The sequence below is a fragment of the Salvelinus alpinus genome, chromosome 17, assembly GCF_045679555.1.
Source record: "Salvelinus alpinus chromosome 17, SLU_Salpinus.1, whole genome shotgun sequence".
Lineage (NCBI taxonomy): Eukaryota > Metazoa > Chordata > Actinopteri > Salmoniformes > Salmonidae > Salvelinus > Salvelinus alpinus.
The window spans coordinates 12353393-12377645 of record NC_092102.1 but is presented as its reverse complement, the minus strand read 5'-3'; the positions used below and the strand labels follow the sequence as shown (position 1 = coordinate 12377645).

At 43.0% G+C, this 24253-nt stretch overlaps 2 protein-coding genes across 3 annotated transcripts in view; both read left to right on the top strand.

The window, feature by feature from the left end:
• The first annotated feature begins 217 nt into the window (after nucleotides 1-217).
• elapor1 (endosome-lysosome associated apoptosis and autophagy regulator 1) lies at nucleotides 218-20527 on the top strand. Its single transcript, XM_071347249.1, has 22 exons — nucleotides 218-398; nucleotides 5744-5864; nucleotides 6354-6534; nucleotides 6824-6971; nucleotides 7187-7267; nucleotides 7440-7545; nucleotides 7885-8034; nucleotides 11772-11860; nucleotides 13794-13995; nucleotides 14342-14470; nucleotides 14848-14938; nucleotides 15185-15290; nucleotides 15477-15614; nucleotides 15897-16157; nucleotides 16455-16634; nucleotides 16930-17080; nucleotides 17345-17438; nucleotides 17679-17780; nucleotides 18082-18208; nucleotides 18432-18610; nucleotides 18771-18936; nucleotides 19236-20527. The coding sequence occupies exons 1-22, from the start codon at nucleotides 306-308 to the stop codon at nucleotides 19302-19304; spliced, it is 2964 nt and encodes a 987-aa protein (XP_071203350.1). The 5' UTR covers nucleotides 218-305; the 3' UTR covers nucleotides 19305-20527.
• A 412-nt stretch (nucleotides 20528-20939) lies between these two features.
• LOC139542159 (mitogen-activated protein kinase 14A) overlaps nucleotides 20940-24253 on the top strand; it is a 51898-nt gene continuing 48584 nt past the window's right edge. The window contains exon 1 of one of the 2 annotated variants that reach the window (XM_071347251.1): nucleotides 20940-21420. In XM_071347251.1, the coding sequence (XP_071203352.1) occupies nucleotides 21302-21420 (119 nt within the window). In that variant the 5' untranslated portion in view covers nucleotides 20940-21301. The remainder of the gene's footprint in view (nucleotides 21421-24253) is intronic. The other variant, XM_071347250.1, reaches the window with a different exon arrangement.

Genomic DNA, 24253 nt, shown 5'->3' with positions numbered 1-24253 from the left:
CGATAATGCCTGCAAAAACCCCGGAATTTTTGAATGCAAAAGATAATTGATTGTGTAAGTAAAATATACACAATCATGCTGACCATTCATTGAATAATAAACATTTTTAAACGAGCATTTTATTTAATTATTTTCAGGGCGCAAGCTAGAGAGTGAAAGCGCCTGCGCCTCATAGGTAGACTGCTAGAGGATGCTGTGTCAACTGTCGTGGCATAAATTCAACCCTCCACCCCGCATAAATTTCACCTCCAGCGTGGCGCGGACCTACAAGCTGTTGATTGTAGCCTAACTGCTGCTCAAGAAAGATGATGCGCCGAGCTTCACACAGTTTTCTTCACCTTCTTTGGCTATTTTTTGTTCAAATTTATGCGTCCAGTGATTTGCCCATATGCAAAGAGGTAAGGAGCATGGAATGATACGTTGTCGTTTAACATAATTGTGACTAATTGACAGTTTTTTCACCCATATGGCATAACAATAACATAAAGTGCACTTCATTAGGTAACCTAAACAAAACCAATTGTATTGCTTCACATAATTGTACATTTATTTTGTATAACTCAGATTTCAGATAACTAAACTGTAACGTTTCTATTAACTAGCTGGGAATTTCTACAAAATAATTGCAAACATTTTCCTGTAGTTTTCAATGCAGTCTTTTAAAAATACATGATCCATCCTTTTGTGGTCCATTATGAAAAGCATATTGACTGATCAGTTGGAGCAGAACTCATTCATATTGACATACATACACGTTGTCTGATGCAGCCTACGTCTCAGTTAGTAACCTCTGAATTTGACCTCCATAAATGCACTACACTGTAAACAACGAGCCATCATAAGTGAAGATGATCTAGAAACCTGATCGTATTTGAAGAAGTACCCTTCACACAATTAGTAGGAATATTTTATGAGTAATAGACGTTTGCTATTGTAGGCTTTATGGAAATATGATGCAAAGAACCATAGAATTCAAAACAGTCACAGATTAGTTATCAGAACCATATAATTCAAAACAGTCACAGATTAGTTATCAGAACCATATAATTCAAAACAGTCACAGATGGCTGAATGGCCAGTTATAGGACAGAATAAATGCAAATCTGTTGGTATGTCTGTTAGAATTCTGATGTAATATTAGGGTATTTCAAGATAGTGGGGGTCAGGTGAGTTTTTGAACTGTTGCATCACACTTTTCAGCGTGGGGGGTGGTGGGAGAAGGAGTCTGGGTGGTAAGAGGTGCTGAACTGTACCCCTAGACCTAATCAACAGCCCAACTGTTCTCTATTTATTTTAAGCCCTGAGGTCAAATGTAATCATTTTAAAACTGTTGAACCGTCATCAACCCCATACACACATTCACTCTGAGGTAGCCTATACAGAAATGAACCGTAGAAACAATAGATGCCTAATTTTCTACTTTCCTAAAGAGTTTGTCAATGTCATGTTAACTGAATTCAGTACTGCAGAGCTCCCGTACTCAACAGACAGACTGCAGGCCGGATCCGGACCAAGAACGGGGTCAATACGGACCACGGGTCCCAATTATCTTTTTATTTTTTTAAACCACATTTTCAAATAAAAACATTTATTCGTCATATACACATATTTAGCAGATGTTATGCGGGTGTAGGGAAATGTTTGTTTTGGGGGGGCGAACTCAGTCGGGCTTCCACCCCAGTATCATATGAACACACATAAGACATGGCAAAATGTGTAGAATTGTAGGAAATTAGCATTAAAGCTACAACATGTTCTCTCTGTCAACAAGAGGGGTGTGAACAGTTTGGGGTCGCATGGGTTGTGAGGTGGGGGTTTGTTACCATGCTGATGAATGACAATATCCATTCAGACCGTTCTTTTCCACCTAGGAAATCTGTGAGACCGGACCGTCTCAAATAGTACTTGAGTACCCCTGCTGTAGAGGCTTCTGCTAGCAGCATTTCTCTTATCGCGAGTTGTTAACCACACTCTGAACCGGTCTCCTACACACACATTATGGTGATGCCTGTGTTAAATGGACATGTGTTACACTGGTATGGCGTCAGTTAGTTTGGTGTTGCTTACATAGCCTTTATTAGTCATAGTCAGTTGCCTGTGTGTGTGTGCAACAGTTTTCTGCCTTAAGCAAGTCCTTAGCTCTCCAGTTAACAACTCTCCTGGCTGTAGTCTACTTTCTCTTCTTAATATTTGCATGACTACTGTGGTGTTTGATAATGCCTAGGCATTTCTTGTATCAATAACGTTGTTGCTGGGGTGTGAATGGAGAGCTGATATGCACCATGCTTGCTAGTATTGGAAGTTGTCACCATATACAGTGGGGCAAAAAAGTATTTAGTCAGCCACCAATTGTGCAAGTTCTCCCACTTAAAAAGATGAGACAATCACATTGTAGGATTTTTAATGAATTTATTTGCAAATTATGGTGGAAAATAAGTATTTGGTCACCTACAAACAAGCAAGATTTCTGGCTCTCACAGACCTGTAACTTCTTCTTTAAGAGGCTCCTCTGTCCTCCACTCGTTACCTGTATTAACGGCACCTGTTTGAACTTGTTATCAGTATAAAAGACACCTGTCCACAACCTCAAACAGTCACACTCCAAACTCCACTATGGCCAAGACCAAAGAGCTGTCAAAGGACACCAGAAACAAAATTGTAGACCTGCACCAGGCTGGGAAGACTGAATCTGCAATAGGTAAGCAGCTTGGTTTGAAGAAATCAACTGTGGGAGCAATTATTAGGAAATGGAAGACATACAAGACCACTGATAATCTCCCTCGATCTGGGGCTCCACGCAAGATCTCACCCCGTGGGGTCAAAATGATCACAAGAACGGTGAGCAAAAATCCCAGAACCACACGGGGGGACCTAGTGAATGACCTGCAGAGAGCTGTGACCAAAGTAACAAAGCCTACCATCAGTAACACACTACGCCGCCAGGGACTCAAATCCTGCAGTGCCAGACGTGTCCCCCTGCTTAAGCCAGTACATGTCCAGGCCCGTCTGAAGTTTGCTAGAGAGCATTTGGATGATCCAGAAGAAGATTGGGAGAATGTCATATGGTCAGATGAAACCAAAATAGAACTTTTTGGTAAAAACTCAACTCGTCGTGTTTGGAGGACAAAGAATGCTGAGTCGCATCCAAAGAACACCATACCTACTGTGAAGCATGGGGGTGGAAACATCATGCTTTGGGGCTGTTTTTCTGCAAATGGACCAGGACGACTGATCCGTGTAAAGGAAAGAATGAATGGGGCCATGTAATGTGAGATTTTGAGTGAAAACCTCCTTCCATCAGCAAGGGCATTGAAGATGAAACGTGGCTGGGTCTTTCAGCATGACAATGATCCCAAACACACCGCCCGGGCACGAAGGAGTAGCTTCGTAAGAAGCATTTCAAGGTCCTGGAGTGGCCTAGCCAGTCTCCAGATCTCAACCCCATAGAAAATCTTTGGAGGGAGTTGAAAGCCCGTGTTGCCCAGCAACAGCCCCAAAATATCACTGCTCTAGAGGAGATCTGCATGGAGGAATGGGCCAAAATACCAGCAACAGTGTGTGAAAACCTTGTGAAGACTTACAGAAAACGTTTGACCTCTGTCATTGCCAACAAAGGGTATATAACAAAGTATTGAGATAAACTTTTGTTATTGACCAAATACTTATTTTCCACCATAATTTGCAAATAAATTCATAAAAAATCCTACAATGTGATTTTCTGGATTTTTTTTCTCATTTTGTCTGTTGAAGTGTACCTATGATGAAAATTACAGGCCTCTCTCATCTTTTTAAGTGGGAGAACTTGCACAATTGGTGGCTGACTAAATACTTTTTTGCCCCACTGTATATGACCCATTCCTTATTCCTTGTTTGGGTTAACAAGGTTACATAAAGACTTCATAACACATTCTTAAGTCATACGTAACACATTCATAAGCTGTTCACATTTCATGAATGCTTAGCAAAATCAGCTGGAGCAAAAACAGTTTATAGTAGAACTAACATCCCCAAGTGACTTGGCGTCATGATTAGGCCCATGTAAGGACAATGTGTTCCAGGAAACCTACAGCCACCTTTACCTCAAGGTGAGAGAGCTTAGAGGCAGATTAAGTTGAAGGGACACCATGGCTGACTGATTCATCAGAATTATTTGTATTCGGACAGAGCCTGTGTGTGTGCCTGTGAGACCATGAGGAGACAGGGTCACAATGTCCCGTTGCCACGGTTTACTCATGTTTTTATGAACAAGGAGTATTAGATTCGAGCCAGGCCGAGCACATCTTCAATTTATGAATTTTCATTTTATCCATCAACGGTTCACTTTCACTCCCTCTCCCACTCTCTCTCTCCTCTCTCTGTCTCTCTCTCTCCTTCTACCTCTCTCTCTCCCTCCCCCTCTCCCTCTCCCTCTTCTCCTCCCACTCACTCCCCTTATCTCTAAAACAAAAGCTAATGTAGCTGCACTAATAAAAAACAGAAGTGTGTTAGAGGGAACATTTGTCTGCTGGTTGTTAACTATTAATCCTACATGGTCCAGAGTGGGGGTTAGGTTTACTCTGCAAAGTGGTCTTGTTCTACAGTGCAATACTATTGAACAGAGTCCTATGGGCCCTGGTTAAAAGTAGTGCACTAGGTTGGGAATAGGGTGCCATTTGGGACATAGCCCAGTAATTCGTGACATATATGGCCCAATGGCCTATTTAGATGCCTTGACTTTCACCTCTGTACTAGCCTTGCTTGTCAGGACTCACAGCACTCCACAGCGGCTGTGAGAAGAGCCTGAGTGCCAGTCCGTTTCTGCTGTGTTGCCAACCCCTTATGGAATTATCATGTCAGTGAGTGACAAGGAGTTGGAATGATAGTACAAACATACTGTATCTGGGACCAGGCTAGGAAGAGACTGTACTCTTCTGTATATTCTCAGTATGCATTTTATATTCTGCTTACTGACTCACTGCTTACATCTTCTAAGTAAAGAGTACCCCTACGATGACGTTATGATGGGAGGGCTACACCTACAGCAACCTTTGTCGAAGGAAGACTTAACGGTTACTGTTTCTTGTTGGCACTCTGTCACACCTATAGCAAAGCCACTTGAAACAAACAAGACATCCTATGTTGCCTGTCTGTATGTAGTTGTAATGACTTGCTAAGAGATGATTGCGATGAGTTGTTGACAGAAGGGTTGGCCCAGTCTGCAGCTTTTCCAGCTTTTTCCTTGGCTACTAAATAAGTCAATAACCCCAAGGTGAGGGAGATTAAGACAACAGGTGAGGCAGCAGCCTCTTGACTGTGCAAATATTGATCCGATCCTTCTATTTGGAAAGGGGGTTGGTCTCGTTTAGAGGGACATTTGGCTGAAGGTGATGCATTATGTTGAGAAATCATGTGTATTGGCCAGTTATTACATTTTTAAGTCAGTTACATCAGTCAAAATGTATTATTTAACAAAAAAGATTACAATGGTAAAATGGTCCATCAAAATGAATGTGAGTTTATTTAGGAGTTGACTTGAATATACTCTGAATGGATATCTGTGAATTAGGTCATAACCTGTGTGATGTCATGTTCCAAACAGTCCCAATACACTGATCTCAAACTGGTACACTCCACATACTTTTCAAAAACTAGTGTCACCTTTAGAGGACTACCTTGTGAGCATTTCATTCATTGTTCAGGCTCTATACACACTGTATATATAAATACCTGAGAAGTGTGAGTCTGTGTGTGTTTTTTCTTGCAGTCCGATTACCACTTTGAGTACACAGACTGCGATGTGCTGGGGTCTCGGTGGAGGGTGGCGGTACCTAACAAACCAGACACGTGCACAGGCCTCCCTGACCCTGTCAAGGGCACACAGTGTAGTGAGTACCCTACCTACCTACCTACCTACCTACCTACCTACCTACCTACCTACCTACCTACCTACCTACCTACCTACCTACCTACCTACCTACCTACCTACCTACCTACCTACCTACCTATCCTACCTATCCTACCTATCCTACCTTGCTCTACTTTCATACCATGTACTAACTACACTATATAACACCCTACACACGATCCAATATCACAGTCATAAGTATACCCTTATTACAACTCTGTACATACAGTACAGTTTCAAGGTAAGTTTCAGTCTTTCTCTTGATACTTCACCTTCTCTCTCCTCACCTCCTTTTCAAAATGTCGGAGGTAAGTGAGGAGACCATTGGAGGACATCTTCTCCTCAGCTCCTTTGACGTTTTGAAGAGGCGGCTAGAGAGGAAGTGAGGAATCAAAGAAAGGACTATTGAGATGCACCCACAGTGTCTTCCTGGCCTGCACTAGTCTCACCCCCCCCCCCCCCCCCCCAGCATTCTCCTGCAGCGAGGGGGAGTTCCTGGACATGAGAAGCCAGGAGTGTCAGAAGTGTTCTGGTGGGACCTACTCTCTGGGGACGGGCGTGGCCTTCGATGAGTGGGACAGCATGCCGGCTGGCTTCATCTCACACGGGATGAACATGAACATAGCTGACATCTACACCAACTGCTCAAAGTCAGTATCTCTCTGTCTTGCTTACAGCGGGTGTGGGAAGAGAGTAGTAACTCTCCATCTCAAGCTTCGGTTATTTTATGGCCATTTACATCAGCCTGGTCCCAGATCTGTATAGCCAACTGCTGTTGGCAAGACAGTACAAACCGATCTGGGACCAGGCTACCTTTCTACACAGCCGCATACTGTTTAGTGCATTGGAAGACACCGTTATGTTGGTTACTATTTATCTCAACCTTTAGAGCTACTGTCTATTTCTAACAGTATTTGTCTCTTTTGTCTTCCCCTATAGCTCGACCTGGATACCGAAAGGCGACTATATTGCCTCTAACATAGATGAGTGCACCTCTACCTTGTCCTACGCGGTGAGCCTGAAGAAAGCAGGCACTGTGTCCTTTGAGTACTTCTACCCAGACAACACCATCTTCTTTGAATTCTATGTGAGTGTTGCATGTTCTATGTTTTAAGTGTTTTATGTGAGTGTTCCATGATGATACTCTTCATTCATTCCAATGGACAGGGCTACGTGATGTGCTCCTCAATCGATCTCCATCATCTCCATGCTATCTAAACGAGTAACTGTAATGAACTCAACTGTGTGTGTCGGGCAGCCATGTGGTATTGATCTCCTCGCACTGTCTTGTCCTCCGTCCAGGTTCAGAATGACCAGTGCGAGTCCACAGACTCTGAGGGTCGCTGGATGAGGACCTCAGAGAAAGACTGGACTCCCCACAATGTGAGTCTTACTAATATAGCCCCCACATGTCCATACACTGAGCATGGTGGGGTGGGAACCCTAATCTCAGAACCTTAAACCAAAATCTTGTCTGCGTGAGCTATGCTAATGTCTATTAAGAGAGTTTATGTATGACCCCCGACGGTTTCTCTCGCTCTCTATCTCTGTCCAGTTGAAGCTGAATCGAGGCAACAATGTGCTCTACTGGAGGACCACATCTTTTGCACTGGTGGGCAGTGCTGTCAAACCTGTGCTCCTTCGCAACATTGCTATCTCAGGTACTATACAGCAGTCATCGATGTCATCATTTTTTTTATCCCGAGTTGTTTGCAGATTGCCCTCCCTTGTTTATTTAGGCTTGATTATGATACCCCGGCAGGAATATTTGATTCATTATTCAAAACATTTGAGCAATTTGTAGACCCAACACCTAGCAAACTCGTCAAGAGATTCAGATCTCTTGGTTTAACGGTTCGACAGTCCGTAGGTTTACGTCCCGGTTGGGGCCACCCCTCAAAGGTGCTGCAATGTGAAAAACTGAAAAGCTAAGATGCACACCTCTTCTTACTCTCGTTTCTGTTAATCATTACTGATTGATAATCGTCCTGCTCCTCCAGGGGTTGCCTATACGTCAGAGTGTTTCCATTGTAAACCTGGGACCTACAGCGCCAAGCCAGGCTCTGCTCGCTGTACCCCCTGCCCTGCTGACTCCTACTCCAACAAGGGTGCCACGGTGTGCCAGCAGTGTGAAGTAGACAAATATGCAGGTATGTTTGCATTCTAGCACCAACTACAGTACCAGTCCAAAAGTTTGGACACACCTACTCATTTAAAGTGTTATTTTATTTTATTTTTTTACAATTTTCTACATTGTAGAATAATAGTGAAGACATAAACTATGAAATAACACATATTGATTCATGTAGTAACCAACAAAGTGTTAAACAAATTAAATATTTTTTATATTTGAGATTCTTCAAATTAGTCACCCTTTGCCTTGATGACAGCTTTGCACACTCTTGGCATTCTCTCAACCAGCTTCATGAGGAATGTTTTTCCAAGAATCTTGAAGGAGTTCCCACATATGCTGAGCACTTGTTGGCTGCTTTTCCTTCACTCTGCGGTTCAACTCATCCCAAACCATCTCAATTGGGTTGAGGTCGGGTGATTGTGGAGGCCAGGTCATCTGATGCAGCACTCCATCACTCTCCTTGGTCAAATAGCCCTTACACAGCCTGGAGGTGTGTTTTGGGTCATTGTCCTGTTTAAAAACAAATGATAGTTCCACTAAGTGCAAAACAGATGGGATGACGTATCGCTGCAGAATGCTGTGGTAGCCATGCTGGTTAAGTGTGCCTTGAATTCTAAATAAATCCCTGACAGTGTCACCAGCAAAGCACGCCCACACTATCACACCTCTTCCTCCATGCTTCACGGTGGGATCCACACATGCGGAGATCAACCGTTCACCTACTCTGCGTCTCACAAAGACACGGCGTTGGAACCAAAAATCGAAAATTTGGACTCATCGGAGCAAAGGACAGATTTCCACCAGTCTAATGTCCATTGCTTGTGTTTCTTGACCCAATCAAGTCTCTTCTTCTTATCGGTGTCCTTTAGTAGTGGTTTCTTTGCAGAAATTCGACAATGAAGGCCTGCTTGTCACGCAGTCCCCTCTGAACAGTTGATGTTGAGATGTGTCTCTTACTTGAGCTCTGTGAAGCATTGATTTGGGCTGCAATCTGAGGCTGGTAACTCTAATGAACTTATCCTCTGGGTCTTCCATTCCTGGGGCGGTCCTCATGAGAGCCAGTTTCATCATAGCACTTCATGGTTTTTGCAACTGCACTTGAAGAAACTTTCAAAGTTCTTGACATTTTCAGGATTGATTGATCTTCATGTCTTAAAGTAATGATGGACTGTCATTTCTCTTTGCTTATTTGAGCTGTTATTGACATAATATGGATTTGTTTTTTTCCAAATAGGGCTATCTTCTGTATACCACCCCTACCTTGTCACAACACAACTGATTTGTCTCAAACACATTTTTTAAAATAAAGAAAAACCCTGGAATGAATAGGTGTGTCCAAACTTTTGACTGGTACTACATACAATTGAAGTCGGAAGTTTACATGCACCTAAGCCAAATACATTTAATATCCGAAGGTGAGTGTAGCTGGTGCATGAAGTCAGACGCAGGAGAGCAAAATGAGTGAGCAACGTACTTTACTCAAACAATAAAGGCACAAGGTAAACAAATACACTTGACCAAAAACCAACGGTAAATATTACGCACGGGTGAACACAGCACCCGTCAAAAAACCAGCCATCATGAACCGAAATGAACAATGAAATAATCACGCACAACAAACATGGGGGAAAAAGAGGGTTAAATACATGAACATGTAATTGGATAATGAAAACCAGGTGTGTAGAAAATAAAGACAAAACCAATGGAAAATGAAAAATGGATCAGCGATGGCTAGAAGACCGGTGAGGTCGACCGCCGAAAGCCGCCCGAAGAAGGAGAGGGACCGACCTCGGCGGAAGTTGCGACATTTAAACTCCGTTTTTCACAATTCCTGACATTTAATCCTAGTAAAAATTCCCTGTCTTAGGTCAGTTTGGATCACTACTTTATTTTAAGAATGTGAAATGTCTGAATAATAGTTGAGAAGGATTTATTTCAGCTTTAATTTCTTTCATCACATTCCCAGTGGGTCCGAAGTTTACATACACTCAATTAGTATTTGGTAGCATTGCCTTTAAATTGTTTAACTTGGGTCAAATGTTTCGGGTAGCCTTCCACAAGCTTCCCACAATAAGTTGGGTGAATTTTGGCCCATTCCTCCTGACAGAGCTGGTGTAACTGAGTCAGGTTTGTAGGCCTCCTTGCTCGCACACGCTTTTTCAGTTCTGCCCACACATTTTCTATTGGATTGAGGTCAGGGCTTTGTGATGGCCACTCCAATACCTTGACTTTGTTGTCCTTAAGCCATTTTGCCACAACTTTGGAAGAGTGCTTGGGGTCATTGTCCATTTGGAAGACCCATTTGCGACCAAGCTTTAACTTCCTGACTGTTGTCTTGAGATGTTTCTTCAATATATCCACATAATTTTCATACCTCATGATGCCATCTATTTTGTGAAGTGCTCCAGTCCCTCCTGCAGCAAAGCACCCCCACAACATGATGCTGCCACCCCTGTGCTTCACGGTTGGGGTGGTGTTCTTCGGCTTGCAAGCCTCCCCCTTTTTCCTCCAAACATAACGATGGTCATTATGGCCAATCAGTTATATATTTTTTTCATCAGACCAGAGGACATTTCTCCAAAAAGTACGATCTTTGTCCCCATGTGCAGTTACAAACCGTAGTCTGGCTTTTTTATGGCGGTTTTGGAGCAGTGGCTTCTTCCTTGTTGAGCGGCCTTCCAGGTTTTGTCGATATAGGACTCGTTTTACTGTGGATATAGATTATTTTGTACCTGTTTCTTCCAGCATCTTCACAAGGTCCTTTGCTGTTGTTCTGGGATTGATTTGCACTTTTTGCACCAAAGTACGTTTACCTCTAGGAGACAGAACGCGTCTCCTTCCTGAGCGGTATGACGGCTGCGTGGTTCCATGGTGTTTATACTTGCGTACTATTGTTTGTACATATGAACGTGGTACCTTCAGGTGTTTGGAAATTGCTCCCAAGGATGAACCAGACTTGTGGAGGTCTACAACTATTTTTTCTGAAGTCTTGGCTTATTTCTTTTGATTTTCCCATGATGTCAAGCAAAGAGGCACTGAGTTTGAAGGTAGGCCTTGAAATACATCCACAGGTACACCTCTAATTGACTCAAATTATGTCAATTAGCCTATCAGAAGCTTCTAAAGCCATGACATGAATTTTCCAAGCTGTTTAAAGGCACAGTCAGTATGTAAACTTCTGACCCACTGGAATTGTGATACAGTGAATTATAAGTCAAATAATCTGTCTGTAAACAATTGTTGGAACAATTACTTGTGTCATGCACAAATCAGATGTCCTAACCGACTTTCCAAAACTATAGTTTGTTAACAAGAAATTTGTGGAGTCGTTGAAAAATGAGTTTAATGTCTCCAACCTAAGTGTATGTAAACTAGATATTTCTTCCTGTTACAACCGCTTGAATAGTGGATTGCTCATTTGCAAGTCACCACACACATGTATGTAATGTATGCAAATATACTGTATATGCTCTTGGTTCAATTAAATGCACAGGCTGTGTGGTTGGTTGACTTAGTCTAAGTGTGTGTGGTATCTCTGGATCTTAATGGTGGTTTTGTTTTTCATCTGCCTCCTGGCGGTTTTCCCCTGGGTCGTGTTCAGTAGGGTACACCGTAACAAAATGTTTAGCAACAGACAACAAAAATCTGTTTTGTTATTGGACAAGTTCATGCACTACCACTCTGTTTCGAAATGTGACTGAAGACACTCTACTGAACACAACCCTGGTTTCCTTGTTCAAACTCTTCTTCCAGAGGCCGGATCAGGGAGCTGCAAGCAGAGGCCTGCATGTACCACCAGTGACTACTTCTACACACACACCCCATGTGACTCCAAAGGACAGGTAATACTATGGGAAAAGTAAATGAGAAAGTAAATGAAGCTGACTGACAATGCTGTTCTTATGTGAGCAGTCAGTTGTTTTTTCATGGCTCAGGTCACTGCAGTGAGCACCAGCTGGAGTTGGTATCAGTTTTCCTTACATATTGATTTCCTGTTTAGTCCTGACAGGTTCTATTCAACCATTATGTACTCAGTCATGATGATTAGCCATAATGTAGCATATATACAGTACCAGTCAAAAGTTTGGACACACCTTCTCATTCCAGGGTTTTTCTTTATTTAAATGTTTTTCTAAATTGTAGAATAAGAGTGAAAACATCAAAACTATGAAATAACACATATGGAATCATGTAGTAACCAAAAAAGTGTTCAACAAATCAAAATATATTTTATATTTGAGATTCTTCAAAGTAGCCACCCTTTGCCTTGATGACAGCTTTGCACAGTCTTGGCATTCTCTCAACTAGCTTCATGAGGTAGTCACCTGGAATGCATTTCAATTAACAGGTGTGCCTTGTTAAAAGTGAATTTGTGGAATTTCTTTCCTTAATGCATTTGAGCCAATCAGTTGTGTTGTGACAAGGTAGGGGTGGTATACAGAAGACAGCCCTATTTGGTAAAAGTCCATGTCCATATTATGGCATGAACAGGTCAAATAGGCAAAGAGAAATGACAGTCCATCATTACTTTAAGACATGGTCAGTCAATCCTGAAAATGTCAAGAACTTTTGAAGTTATTTAAATTGCAGTCACAAAAACTGTCAAGCGCTATGATGAAACTGGCTCTCATGAGGACCGCCACAGGAAAGGAAGACACAGAGTTACCTCTGCTGCAGAGGATAAGTTCATTAGAGTTACCAGCCTCAGAAATCGGCAATTAACTGCACCTCAGATTGCAGCCCAAATAAATGCTTCCCAGAGTTCAAGTAACAGACACATCTCAACATCAACTGTTCGGAGGAGACTGCGTGAATCAGGCCTTCATGGTTGATTTGCTGCAAAGAAACCACTACTAAAGGACACCAATAAGAAGAAGAGACTTGCTTGGTCCACGAAACATGAGCAATGGACATGAGACCAGTGGAAAGCTGTGCTTTGGTCTTATGAGTCCAAATTTGAGATTTTTGGTCCCAACCGCCGTGTCTTTGTGCGACACAGAATAGGTGAACGGATGATTTCTGCATGTGTGGTTCCCACTGTGAAGCATGGACGAGGAGGAGGTGTGATACTGTGGGAGTGCTTTGCTGGTGACACTGGCAGTGATTTATTTAGAATTCAAGGCACACTTAATGGCTACCACAGCATTCTGCAGCGGTACGCCATCCCATTTATTTTTCAATAGGACAATGACCCAAAACACATCTCAAGGCTGTGTAAGGGCTATTTGACCAAGAAGGAGCGTGATTGAGTGCTGCATCAGATGACCTGGCCTCCACAATCACCCGACCTCAACCCAATTGAGATGGTCTGGGATGAGTTGGACCGCAGAGTGAAGGAAAAGCAGCCAACAAGTGCTCAGCATATGTGGGAACTCCTTCAAGACTCTTGGAAAATAATTCCAGGTGACTACCTTATGAAGCTGGTTGAGAGAATGCCGAGAGTGTGCAAAGCTGTCATCAAGGTAAAGGGTGGATACTTTGAAGAATCTCAAATATAAAATATATTTTGATTCGTTCATCACTTTTTTGTTTTTTTTACATGATTCCATATGTGTTATTTCATCGTTTTTATGTCTTCACTATTATTCTACAATGTAGAAAATAGTCAAAATAAAGAAAAACCCTTGAATGAATATGTGTGTCCAAACTTTTGACTGGTACTGTACATTGATGTGATATGTGGTTATTTTACCTCCCTATTTCACGTTAATAAGAGTTTCTGCTAAATGACTAAAATGTAAATGGAATTCATAACTCTCCTGCTGTGTTTCTTAGACCCAGCTGATGTACAAGTGGATCGAGCCAAAGATCTGTAGTGAGATCGTTGAAGGGGCAGTGGATAACAGTACTGGAGGAGCGGTGAAGCTACCAGCCTCTGGACAGATGGAGACCTGCCCTCCCTGTAACCCTGGCTTCTCTGTCACCAACACCTCAGGCTGCGAACCCTGTCCTCACGGATCCTACTCCAATGGAACAGGTGGAAAAACCCCTCCTCAACGTAACGATTGATGAAATGTATTAACGGAAATAGACATTATTGTGCTATGTTTGGTGCTAGGTGCTATACGAGGAACATTCCGCAGCAACTTATGCCAATGTTTTTATGCTGTCAGATCTTTTGTCACATGAATTATTTACTTAATCCTCTATGTCCCCTTTGGGACATAAGACCACTTTGGCACAAACGTAAACCCATTTTAACAGTAGCTCTCAATCCCTCATGTCCATATCCACCCTGTGCTAATTGCTTGAGGGCCGCTGGTGGGCAACAAACCCTCTACTGTCTCTTCATCGAACACTCTCTATCCATACTCTATGTGCAGCCTGTGCTGAGTGTCCTGTCGGAACAGAGCCGGTGGTGGGCTTTGAGTACAAGTGGTGGAACAAGATGCCCGACAACATGAGGAGCTCTGTCTACAGCCGGGAGTACAGCGACTCAGTCAGGAGCACGGGTAAGGGACTCTAATACCTTTTTCACTCTACTGAGGCAAACCAAGCCAAGTTGTAATGGGCTGGCCTGGTTATGAATAGGCAATAGTTACAGTGACTCAGGAGCACTGGTACATATGTAAAGGACTCAAATACCCTTTTTACACTGTTGCGATGACCCGAACCGCATTGTGGTGATTTGGATGTGTAACCAGGACAGCTGGTACAGCTCTGCTTGGCTCGGGTTTGGCTAAATTCAGCAGTGTGAAAAAGGCCTACTTTTGAATGAGCAGTCATACAGTAATCTACTTGATCCTGAGTGTTGCATTTGACGTGATGTGCACTCTCTGTTGGTGGTCTGTGAAGTTATTGATTGTTGATCTGTTGTTGTGACTGACAGGATGGGAGGTGGCAGGAGAGTACATCTACACCACCCAAGGCGATCTGGACTCTGACTACATGATGCTCTCACTCACTGTCCCTGGATACAGGTAGGGCTCACAGGGTCAGTCTGTGGAAGTTACAACAAACACCTGAATGGAACTGCTTATGAATGGGTTATGTATGAGTTATGAATGTGTTATAAAGTCCTTTATATAGGTACCCTTCTAAAAAAGGGTTACCCTTGAATTTAACATATTTGCATAATTACTGTATGTGTAATGTTACAGTATATGTGTTGTACAGTAGGTGTCATGTAAAATAAAAGTTACCTTAAATATTTTCTGTCTCCCTAGGTTGCCTCACTCGGTGGCTAAAGATGATGAGAGGAGTGAACTGTCGCGGATCTCCTTTGTCTTTGAGACCCAGTGCACCGCTGATTGTACCCTCTACTTTATGGCGGTGGGAGAGAATATCTCATGCCACACTTCATGCAACAATTTAAAGTATTTGTAGTCACGTAGTGCATTTGGTTCATCCGTATTCAAGACCTACAGAGTTGTACTATTGATGTAAACAAAAATACATGTTCCGTGGCCCGTAAGGACAATGGATGAAATATAAGGGTTCTTCTTGTTCTTTTCCCAGGGTTACAGTGAGAGGGCCAATGACATGGTGGAGCACTGGAGTGGCACGACCAGGAAACAGTCCTACTCCTACCTAGTGAAGAGCAACAGCACCGTCAGCTTTACCTGGGGCTTCCAACGCACCCAAGCCTACGGTGAGGTGAGATAGATGGACACAGACACACTCACACTCAACACACTTAGATCCGTGGACATTTCAGCCATTTTATTGCCGAGCTTTCCATCACAGAAAGTGGACCTTTACCTGAGGGTCAACACGCCCCATGTCATACGAAACACTTAACACATCTCCGCCGACAATGCATCTCTGCATGACTCAACTCCACAATAACATTTCAGCCCCTTATGAAGGAGTGATGTGTGTTTGACTAGTGTGGCATAGCCTTCCGTACTCTGAGTACTGTCCCTAACTTCTCCTCAGGTGAGGCAGTACAGCGGTGACTTTGCCAAGATGTACACTGTCCAAATCACCAACGTGATGGGTGGTGTGGCCTCTCAGTGTCGCCACTGTGCCTTGGGCTCCGGGTCGGCCTCAGAATGCGTCCCCTGCCCTCCAGCCCACTACATGGTCAATGGGACAGGCGTGTGTAAGAGCTGCCCTCCCAACACCTTCATCAGGGCTGATCAGACCGTAGGGGAGGCAGCCTGTATCCACTGTGGACCCAATACGCACAGCAACAAGGTAAGGAAAGGGATCGACGACGAACTGAAGAACTGTTGTATTCGTGCATTGATCAGATAATGTCGGCCTGCGCGTAAAGGTTTATAGCTGGGAAAGGAACACAAATCAAAGTACTAATAAAGATCAATGCATCATTGTTGCATTTTTAAAGCCTGTGTTAGACAATACTTATTTATTGTGTTTTGAAGGTGTGCCTATGATAATGCATTTCATTGTTTCCACGATAATGATAATGATAATACATTTGTGTCCATGATAATGTATGGTAATTCTGTTTCTCCCCCCATCCCCTCACAGGCCCACTCAGCCTGTGTTAGCGACTGTAGACTGAACCTGCAGTCCACCGGCGGAGGAGAGGTCCTCCAATATGACTTCACCCCCCTGGCTAACATCACCAGCTTCCAGAGCAGCCCACGCTTCACCAGTAAAGGCCTCCGATACTTCCACCAGTTCAGGGTCGGCCTCTGTGGAGAAGAGGTACGGGCTGATGGATGCATATGGTTATATTTAGAATACACCTTTGGTCAATCTCAGAAGTATTTTCCTCGCTTCCTTGCATCCTCTCTTCATACCTGATCAAAATGTCAGAGGAGAGCATTGGAGAGGATCTCCTCTTTCTATCTCTTCGAATGCTCTTCTCGCTTCCCTCTGACGCAAGGAAATGGGACGCAAGGAATCAAGAAAAAAACTTTGAGATTTACCCCTTGAAAACAGTAACGATGGTTACACAGAAACTCACATTAATGGTGATTCTCTGTTGTGACCCATGTAGGGCAGAGAGGTGGCGGTGTGCGTGGACAACGTGACAGAGAGCAGGAAGGAGGTCAGAGGTTACACCTGCCAGTCCACTGTGGTGCCCTCTGAGGTCAGAGGTCAGAGTGTGGTATCATCACAACCCTTCACTATCGGTGACACACTCATTGGTAAGAGATCAAGCTTTACTCCATGGTGCATCCCTCTCAAATAGCAATGGATACACACCAAAAATCACCTAGCTGGTAAAGGGGCTTGGGGACAGCTTTGCATGAAGCCAAGCATGCACATTAAATGACTATTGTCCATTTTCTTTGTTGGGTAACTTTACCAACTGATCATGATCAACAGGGTGGTGTACAGAAAACCCTGTCACCGTTGCTGTGTCGATGTTTCTCCTCTCTTTCTTTAACATGTTCTGTTTCTGTCTGAAGGGGTAACCTCTGACACTTCTCTGGATAGCATTGCCTCTCTTGAGAGCTCTTTCATTACCAAGTCCAACCTGCCTGATGTCATTTTCTACTACAGGTATCATCATCATCATCATCAATCTGGGTTTTCAAATAAAACAGATCTGTTAGTGTTCCAGAGGTTTTGTATACTTTTAAGCCAGTACTTTTGAAATGTTAATGCAGAGACATTCTAGATGTTCTAGTGGTGGCTATTTTGTTGTTCTATAATAGAGTACTATCCCAACTCAGTACTATATAACCTCTCTTTATCTGCCACTGGACTCTGTATTTAGAAGTCATATTATGTCCACCACAGGTCCAGTGAAACAACACAGGCATGTAAAAAGGGAAGGACAACTACCATCAGACTGAGATGTGATCCCACAGTGACAGGCAAAGACCAGATTACACTCCCAAGGTATGGACTACTGTACATGACGAACTGACTGAAGGAAGCTATAGAGACTCTCAAAATGTGGCTGAACTGACAGACACTCTGATATTTGTACAGAGAGTGACTTCCTGTGGAATAATGGTGGAACTACAACTAATATACCACCTCAAATAAAGACTTGCTATTACAGCTTAGCCTTGACCCCAGCTGTACTGTGTGATGTCTGGCAGACTACAGTGTGCTAAACTCTCCCAACCCGAATAAGAGCAGAGCGCCAACAGTTGCTAGGCGAATTTTAACATTGGATTCGGTCTTTGTTGTCCAGTAAATGTTCAGAGGGGACGTGTGACGGTTGCTCCTTCCATTTCCTATGGCGGTCTCCGTATGCCTGTCCACTCTGTACAGAGAGCCACTACAGAGAGATAGTCAGTGCCTGCATTCAGGGAATACAGGTAAGATAGTACATTATTACAGAGTCCTGCTTTCTCATACTCTTCTTTTCTGGCTTTGGAGCATACAGCTACAAAAAGCTTCTACATCATGCCAGACAGTCCTTTGCTGCTTTTTGATTCTTAACTAGGCATGTTGTCTAATGTAGACTTACGATAACACTATCAAAACAGCCAAATTATACTAATGTGTGTTTGTGTGTCTCTCTCTCGCTCTCTCTTTCAGAGAACCACCTACGTGTGGCAGCAGCCACTGCAGTGTACTGGTGGTGTGTCCCTTCCTGCCCAGACGGTCAGTGCCTGTGTGACCCTGGACTTCTGGCTGAAGGTCGGAGTGTCCACAGGGACGGTCGCTGCCATACTGCTCATCAGCATCAGCTGCTACTTCTGGAAGAGAACTCGCAAGTAAGATATAGTCTGTCTATGTGTGTGTGTTGTGTACACCTGTGCATGCATGTGAGGAGTGACAGGAGTCTTTGTGGACTGTGTGCATGCACTTATTTGTGTGTGTGTGTGTATTCGTGCACCAGTGATGGTGTGTGTTTTTTCTCCCCTCCACATGCAGGCTGGAATATAAGTACTCCAAGCTGATGATGACTGCTGGAGATAAGGAGTGTGAGCTGCCTGCTGCAGACAGCTGTGCCATCATGGAGGGAGAAGATGCAGAGGACGACCTCATCTACCTCACCAAGAAATCCTTCTTCACAAAGATCAAGTCCTTCTCCAGAGAGGTGAGGCCAAAAAGGTGGTGATGTGATGTTAAAAAAAAAAAAAAAGACATGAGTCCTCCTTATACAGGGAACTGGACACAATATCTGTATCACTGTATGTGGTTTGTATATTTATTTTGCATTGCAGAGATTTTTTGGTTATAAAATGTCTGACCTGTGTCTGTAATACTGTAACTCAAAACTCCAAGAGACGTTTCCCATTGAAATTGCAATGGAAAGTAGTACATAAAATAGTTACTATCCATGAATGTTTTGATCACTCTAAAATGAGAACAACTGTATTTGATGTGTTTCCACAGAGATCGTCAGATGGATTTGACTCTGTTCCCCTGAAGTCATCATCAGGTTTGGAGATGGAGATGACCTAGAGCGAGGATTCCCAAATGTTTTTTTATGCAGCAGCGCCCTAAAAATGATAAGCCTCTGGTGGACCCCCCCAGTTTGGAAACCCCTGAGCTAGAAGAGTACCTGAAACCTCCTTCAACCTCTGGATGAAGGAACACATATGGGACGTATTAATTATTCATTGAGTTGAAATGTAAAGAGCGTTGCAGATAGAAATGTATTAAATAGAGCTGACGATTTCCTGGACCCCATTCTACCTGTTCTACACAGTTAGGGTTGCAAAATTCCCAGGTTTTCCAGAAATCCTTTTGTGGAAGATTCCTGGAATCAGGAGGGAATATGCAGGAAATCTGGGATTCCTCCAACCAGGATTTCTGTCAAATTTGGGGAAAGTTACCAGAATTCTGCAACCCTAAACACAATATCTTTCTATGGGAACGTTCTGCAATGTTGCACCGTCCTGAACAGTATGAATGTTGCTCCCCTCACTGCATAGCACCAATGGACAAGAAGCATCTATTATAAACCAAACAGAAAGGAATGAATGGAACGGCCGGAACATGATGGAAGTCTTTATAAGTTCACAGAGAGATGAACAGAGCAAACCTTTTGTTCAGAAACACTCTCAATTTAAACCCTCAACATCTCTGGGATGTTGCAAGGACTAGATAATGAGAATATGTTTTTCATCTGAAGTTTTTTATGTATTTGGTCATATCAAAACAAAGCATGTTTCCAGGAGAATGCATTTCTAATGAAATCGTGTTGGTGTTTTGGTGCTTATATGGACCGATTTGTTGCTCTGCTAATAGCAATACAGTTTGCGGCCATGTAGAAACCTTAATGGGTACCTGATCTTTTATGGTGAGATTTATTTTCCACAATATTTTAGATATATTTTCACGAAACATGTGAACCTGTGCTTTTGTTGAATTAATTATGTCTTACAGTAACGTGTGCATTTTCATTATTAAAGGCCATTATGGGTCTTCCTTATGACAATACAACATCTTTAAAATGTTATATTTAAAAAGAAATCCAACTGTCTGTTGCCAAAATTATTTGGTCAAAAAGCATTACTGTATTTTATTTCTACTCCACTACTGGGGTATAGTTTTATTTGATTTGGAAATGGAGCCATTTACTTAATGTTTGATACATGTTTCATTTATTGACTCTTGAAAGTAATTTTCTTAGCATTAAATTCACTGTTTGTCTATGCTCTTAAATAAACTTCTAAAAAAGGTTCTGTGAAAAAAATATGTTTGTCCAAAGACATTACAGTATGAAGATATGCAGAAACTCCATCTCCCCGATAACGCGTGTACGCGATGTCATGGCGACGTTGGATAGCTAAGCTCATGCGCAGAAACACGTCACCGTCTAACGGTCTCGCGCCGAACTACGCATGTGTAGGCCGTCAAATCAACGGCACTTTTTTCCCCCCATACAAAAATTAAAATGTGTCAGTTTAACTTTCAAGAGGTTGGAGTAATAAAATGCTCCACTACTTAATTAAGGCATTGTCTCGAATATAGATTGTGCCTTTAGATTTTGAGAAAATTAACAGCTAAGGAATCAATTTTCACTTCTCAAACTGGCTCGCTTGGTTTGTTTCACAAGCGTTCCCGGAAGTCTCGTGATGTTGAGCCTCTGGTGTTAGAAACTCCGTGGTTTGTCCTTTGAGCGAGTAGAAGGATTTGGATCTCATTTCGCGACATTTTGTTGTTGCAGCATAGGAGCACGGGCGCGCTGGGTAGGTAACGGAGTGAAATCCTGGGAGCCTGAACGCAAATCGGAGTAGAAACGCTTTCTCACCGTAATTTAAATAATTTTGCACCTTGCTACGAACGAACATTGCATCCAGCATCTACTGAAGTTGATAGAGTTTCCGAGCATTTTCTTAAACAAGCTAGTACAGTAGTTAGCGAACTTACGTTAGTTGCACGAGTCTAGTTGACACCTTTGACCAACAAAAAGCAGAAGTCACAACTTGCAGTTTGAGGGTTGTTCTGCAGGAATGTCGCTGAAAGAAAGACCCACGTTTTATCGGCAGGAGGTGAACAAGACGATTTGGGAGGTACCAGAACGCTACCAGATGTTGTCTCCAGTCGGGTCCGGGGCCTACGGATCGGTTTGGTAATTTACACGGTTTTTGTCCTATGTTTGCGCAGAGTTAGCTATAAGCTAGTCATTTCTACGAGGCCTGCATAAACGCCAAAGTTAGCATGGCAGCTAGGTAGTTACATTCAGAATAGAACGCTGCGCGACCATGGGCCCTCTCGATTCTCGAACTGTGTCAGCGAGAGCGAGCGAGCATGCGAACTTGCCCCAACCAGTCTGTGTTCACACAATAGAATAACATTAGTCAGACGCACCATTCGCTTATGTTGCGGTATGAAATGTTGCCATGTCCCCAGCCACGTTTACTAGCTAACTGTTACCTGCACGATGTAAATGTGTCCAGCTACTTTTATAGGTTGACGTTGTAACGTTATCTGAATAGCAACATCCATTTGAAACGTATTGAAAATATTATGCAAATGTATAGCCACAAAGACTTGGAAACTAACAGTTATTGTTGCTATCTCACATCCAATTGTTTTCTTTCTGATGTGTACCGAGTGTTTCTGTTATGTTCTATTCTACTATATCCAATTGGCTGGGAAATGCATTTAGACACAAAGTTTGCAGTTTTGTAGTGGATCTCGTTGTAGCTTAAGTGGCTAACTTACATCTATTGTTAAACCTCCACACAGTGATGCCACTTAATTCTGTATGACATGGTGACTCATATGCCCAGCATAGGTCAAACCAAACTGCAGGATATATGGCTAATTGATTTACTGTCTTGACTAGATGCATATTGTACGCCAGATATCTGATAACTACGTTTCCATTAATGGGCGTTGCAGGTTACCTTATACAAAACGCTGCATCGATGTCTAAACTATAACCTGGTCTTGGCAATGCTGTATAAATTCTCGATTTGGGGAAATGGGCATCTTATAAATGTCCATTGCAGGTGGGTCCTCAAAAACCAGAGGAAACTACGTAAGATATTAAATCAATGTTTTGTATCTAGTGAGAAATGCCTCGTGTGTGTGTGTGTGTAGGTCTTTTTGGGTTGCATTGTATGATGTACTGTCATCTACTTCTTCACGTGGCAGGGTGCATAGAAACGTCTAGTTCCTGCAAAGATGTGGGGAATGTTGGATCTGCAGCAGCTAAAATGGGAGGCACCACCTCTAGCGATATAAAACATCGATTTCAAATCTTTTGTAGTTTTCTTTGGTTTTTGTAGACGGACCTGCAACTGGACACTGACACTTTATAAGATTCCCTTTTCCCCAAACCCAGAATGGAGACGGTATCACCAAGAGCAGGCTAGTTGAGACGTCTATGCAGCGTTTTGTATAAGCTAACCTGTAACGCCAAGTATTGAAAACATAGCTGTAGATTGTATGCCAGATATGTGATAACTCTCTCTTGCTCCTTAGATATTGAGGAAAGGGGATGATGTCTGTCTGTCTTGACTTTCTTCTTAGACGAGAAAATGTTGTATTTATTTCATCTTTCTTTAACTAGGCAAGTCGGTTGTGAACAAATCATTATTTACAAAAATGGCCTACCAAGAGGCCTCCTGCGGGGACGGGGGCCTGGGATTAAAAAATAAATATAGGACAAAACACGCATCACAACAAGAGACAACACTACATAAAGAGAGACCTAAGACAACAACATAGCAAGGCAGCAGCACATGACAACACAGCATGGTAGCAACACAACATGGTACAAACATTATTGGGCACAGGCAACAGCACAAAGGGCAAGAAGGTAGAGACAACAATACATCACACAAAGCAGCCCCAACTGTCAGTAAGCGTGTCCATGATTGGGTCTTTGAATGAGGAGACTGAGATAAAGCTGTCCAATTTGAGTGTTTGTTGCAGCTCGTTCCAGTCGCTAGCTGCAGCGAACTGAAGAGGAGCGACCCACGGATGTGTGTGCTTTGGGGACCTTTAACAGAATGTGACTGGCAGAACGGGTGTTGTATGTGGAGGATGGGGGCTGCAGTAGATATCTCAGATAGGGGGGAGTGAGGCCTAATATGGTTTTATAAATAAGCATCAACCAGTGGGTCTTGCGATAGGTAAACAGAGATGACCAGTTTGCAGTGACGTGTCCTATAAGGAGCATTGGTGGCAAATCTGATGGTCGAATGGTAAAGAACATCTAGCCGCTCGAGAGCACCCTTAACTGCCGATCTATAAATGATGTCTCCGTAATCTAGCATGGGTAGGATGGTCATCTGAATCAGGGTTAGTTCGGCAGCTGGGGTGAAAGAGGAGCGATTACAATAGAGTTAAGTCTAGATTTAACTTTAGCCTGCAGCTTTGATATGTGCTGAGAGAAGGACAGTGTACTGTCTAGCCATACTCCCAAGTACTTGTATGAGGTGACTACCTCAAGCTCCAAACCCTCAGAGGTAGTAATCACACCGGTGGGAAGAGGGGCATTCTTCTTACCAAACCACAAGACCTTTGTTTTGGAGGTGTTCAGAACAAGTTTAAGGGTAGAGAAAGCTTGTTGGACACTAAGAAAGCTTTGTTGTAGATCATTTAACACAAAATCTGGGGATGGGCCAGCTGAGTATAAGACTGTATCATCTGCATATAAATGGATGAGAGAGCTTCCTACTGCCTGAGCTAAGTTGTTGATGTAATTTGAGAAAGGCGTGGGGCCTATGATCGAGCCTTGGGGTACTCCCTTGGTGACAGACAGTGGCTGAGACAGCATTGTCTGACTTTATACACTGCACTATTTGAGAGAGGTAGTTAGCAAACCAGGCCAAAGACCCCAGAGACACCAATACTCCTTAGCCGGCCCACAAGAATGGAATGGTCTACCGTATCAAAAGCTTTGGCCAAGTCAATAAAAATAGCAGCACAATATTGCTTAGAATCAAGGG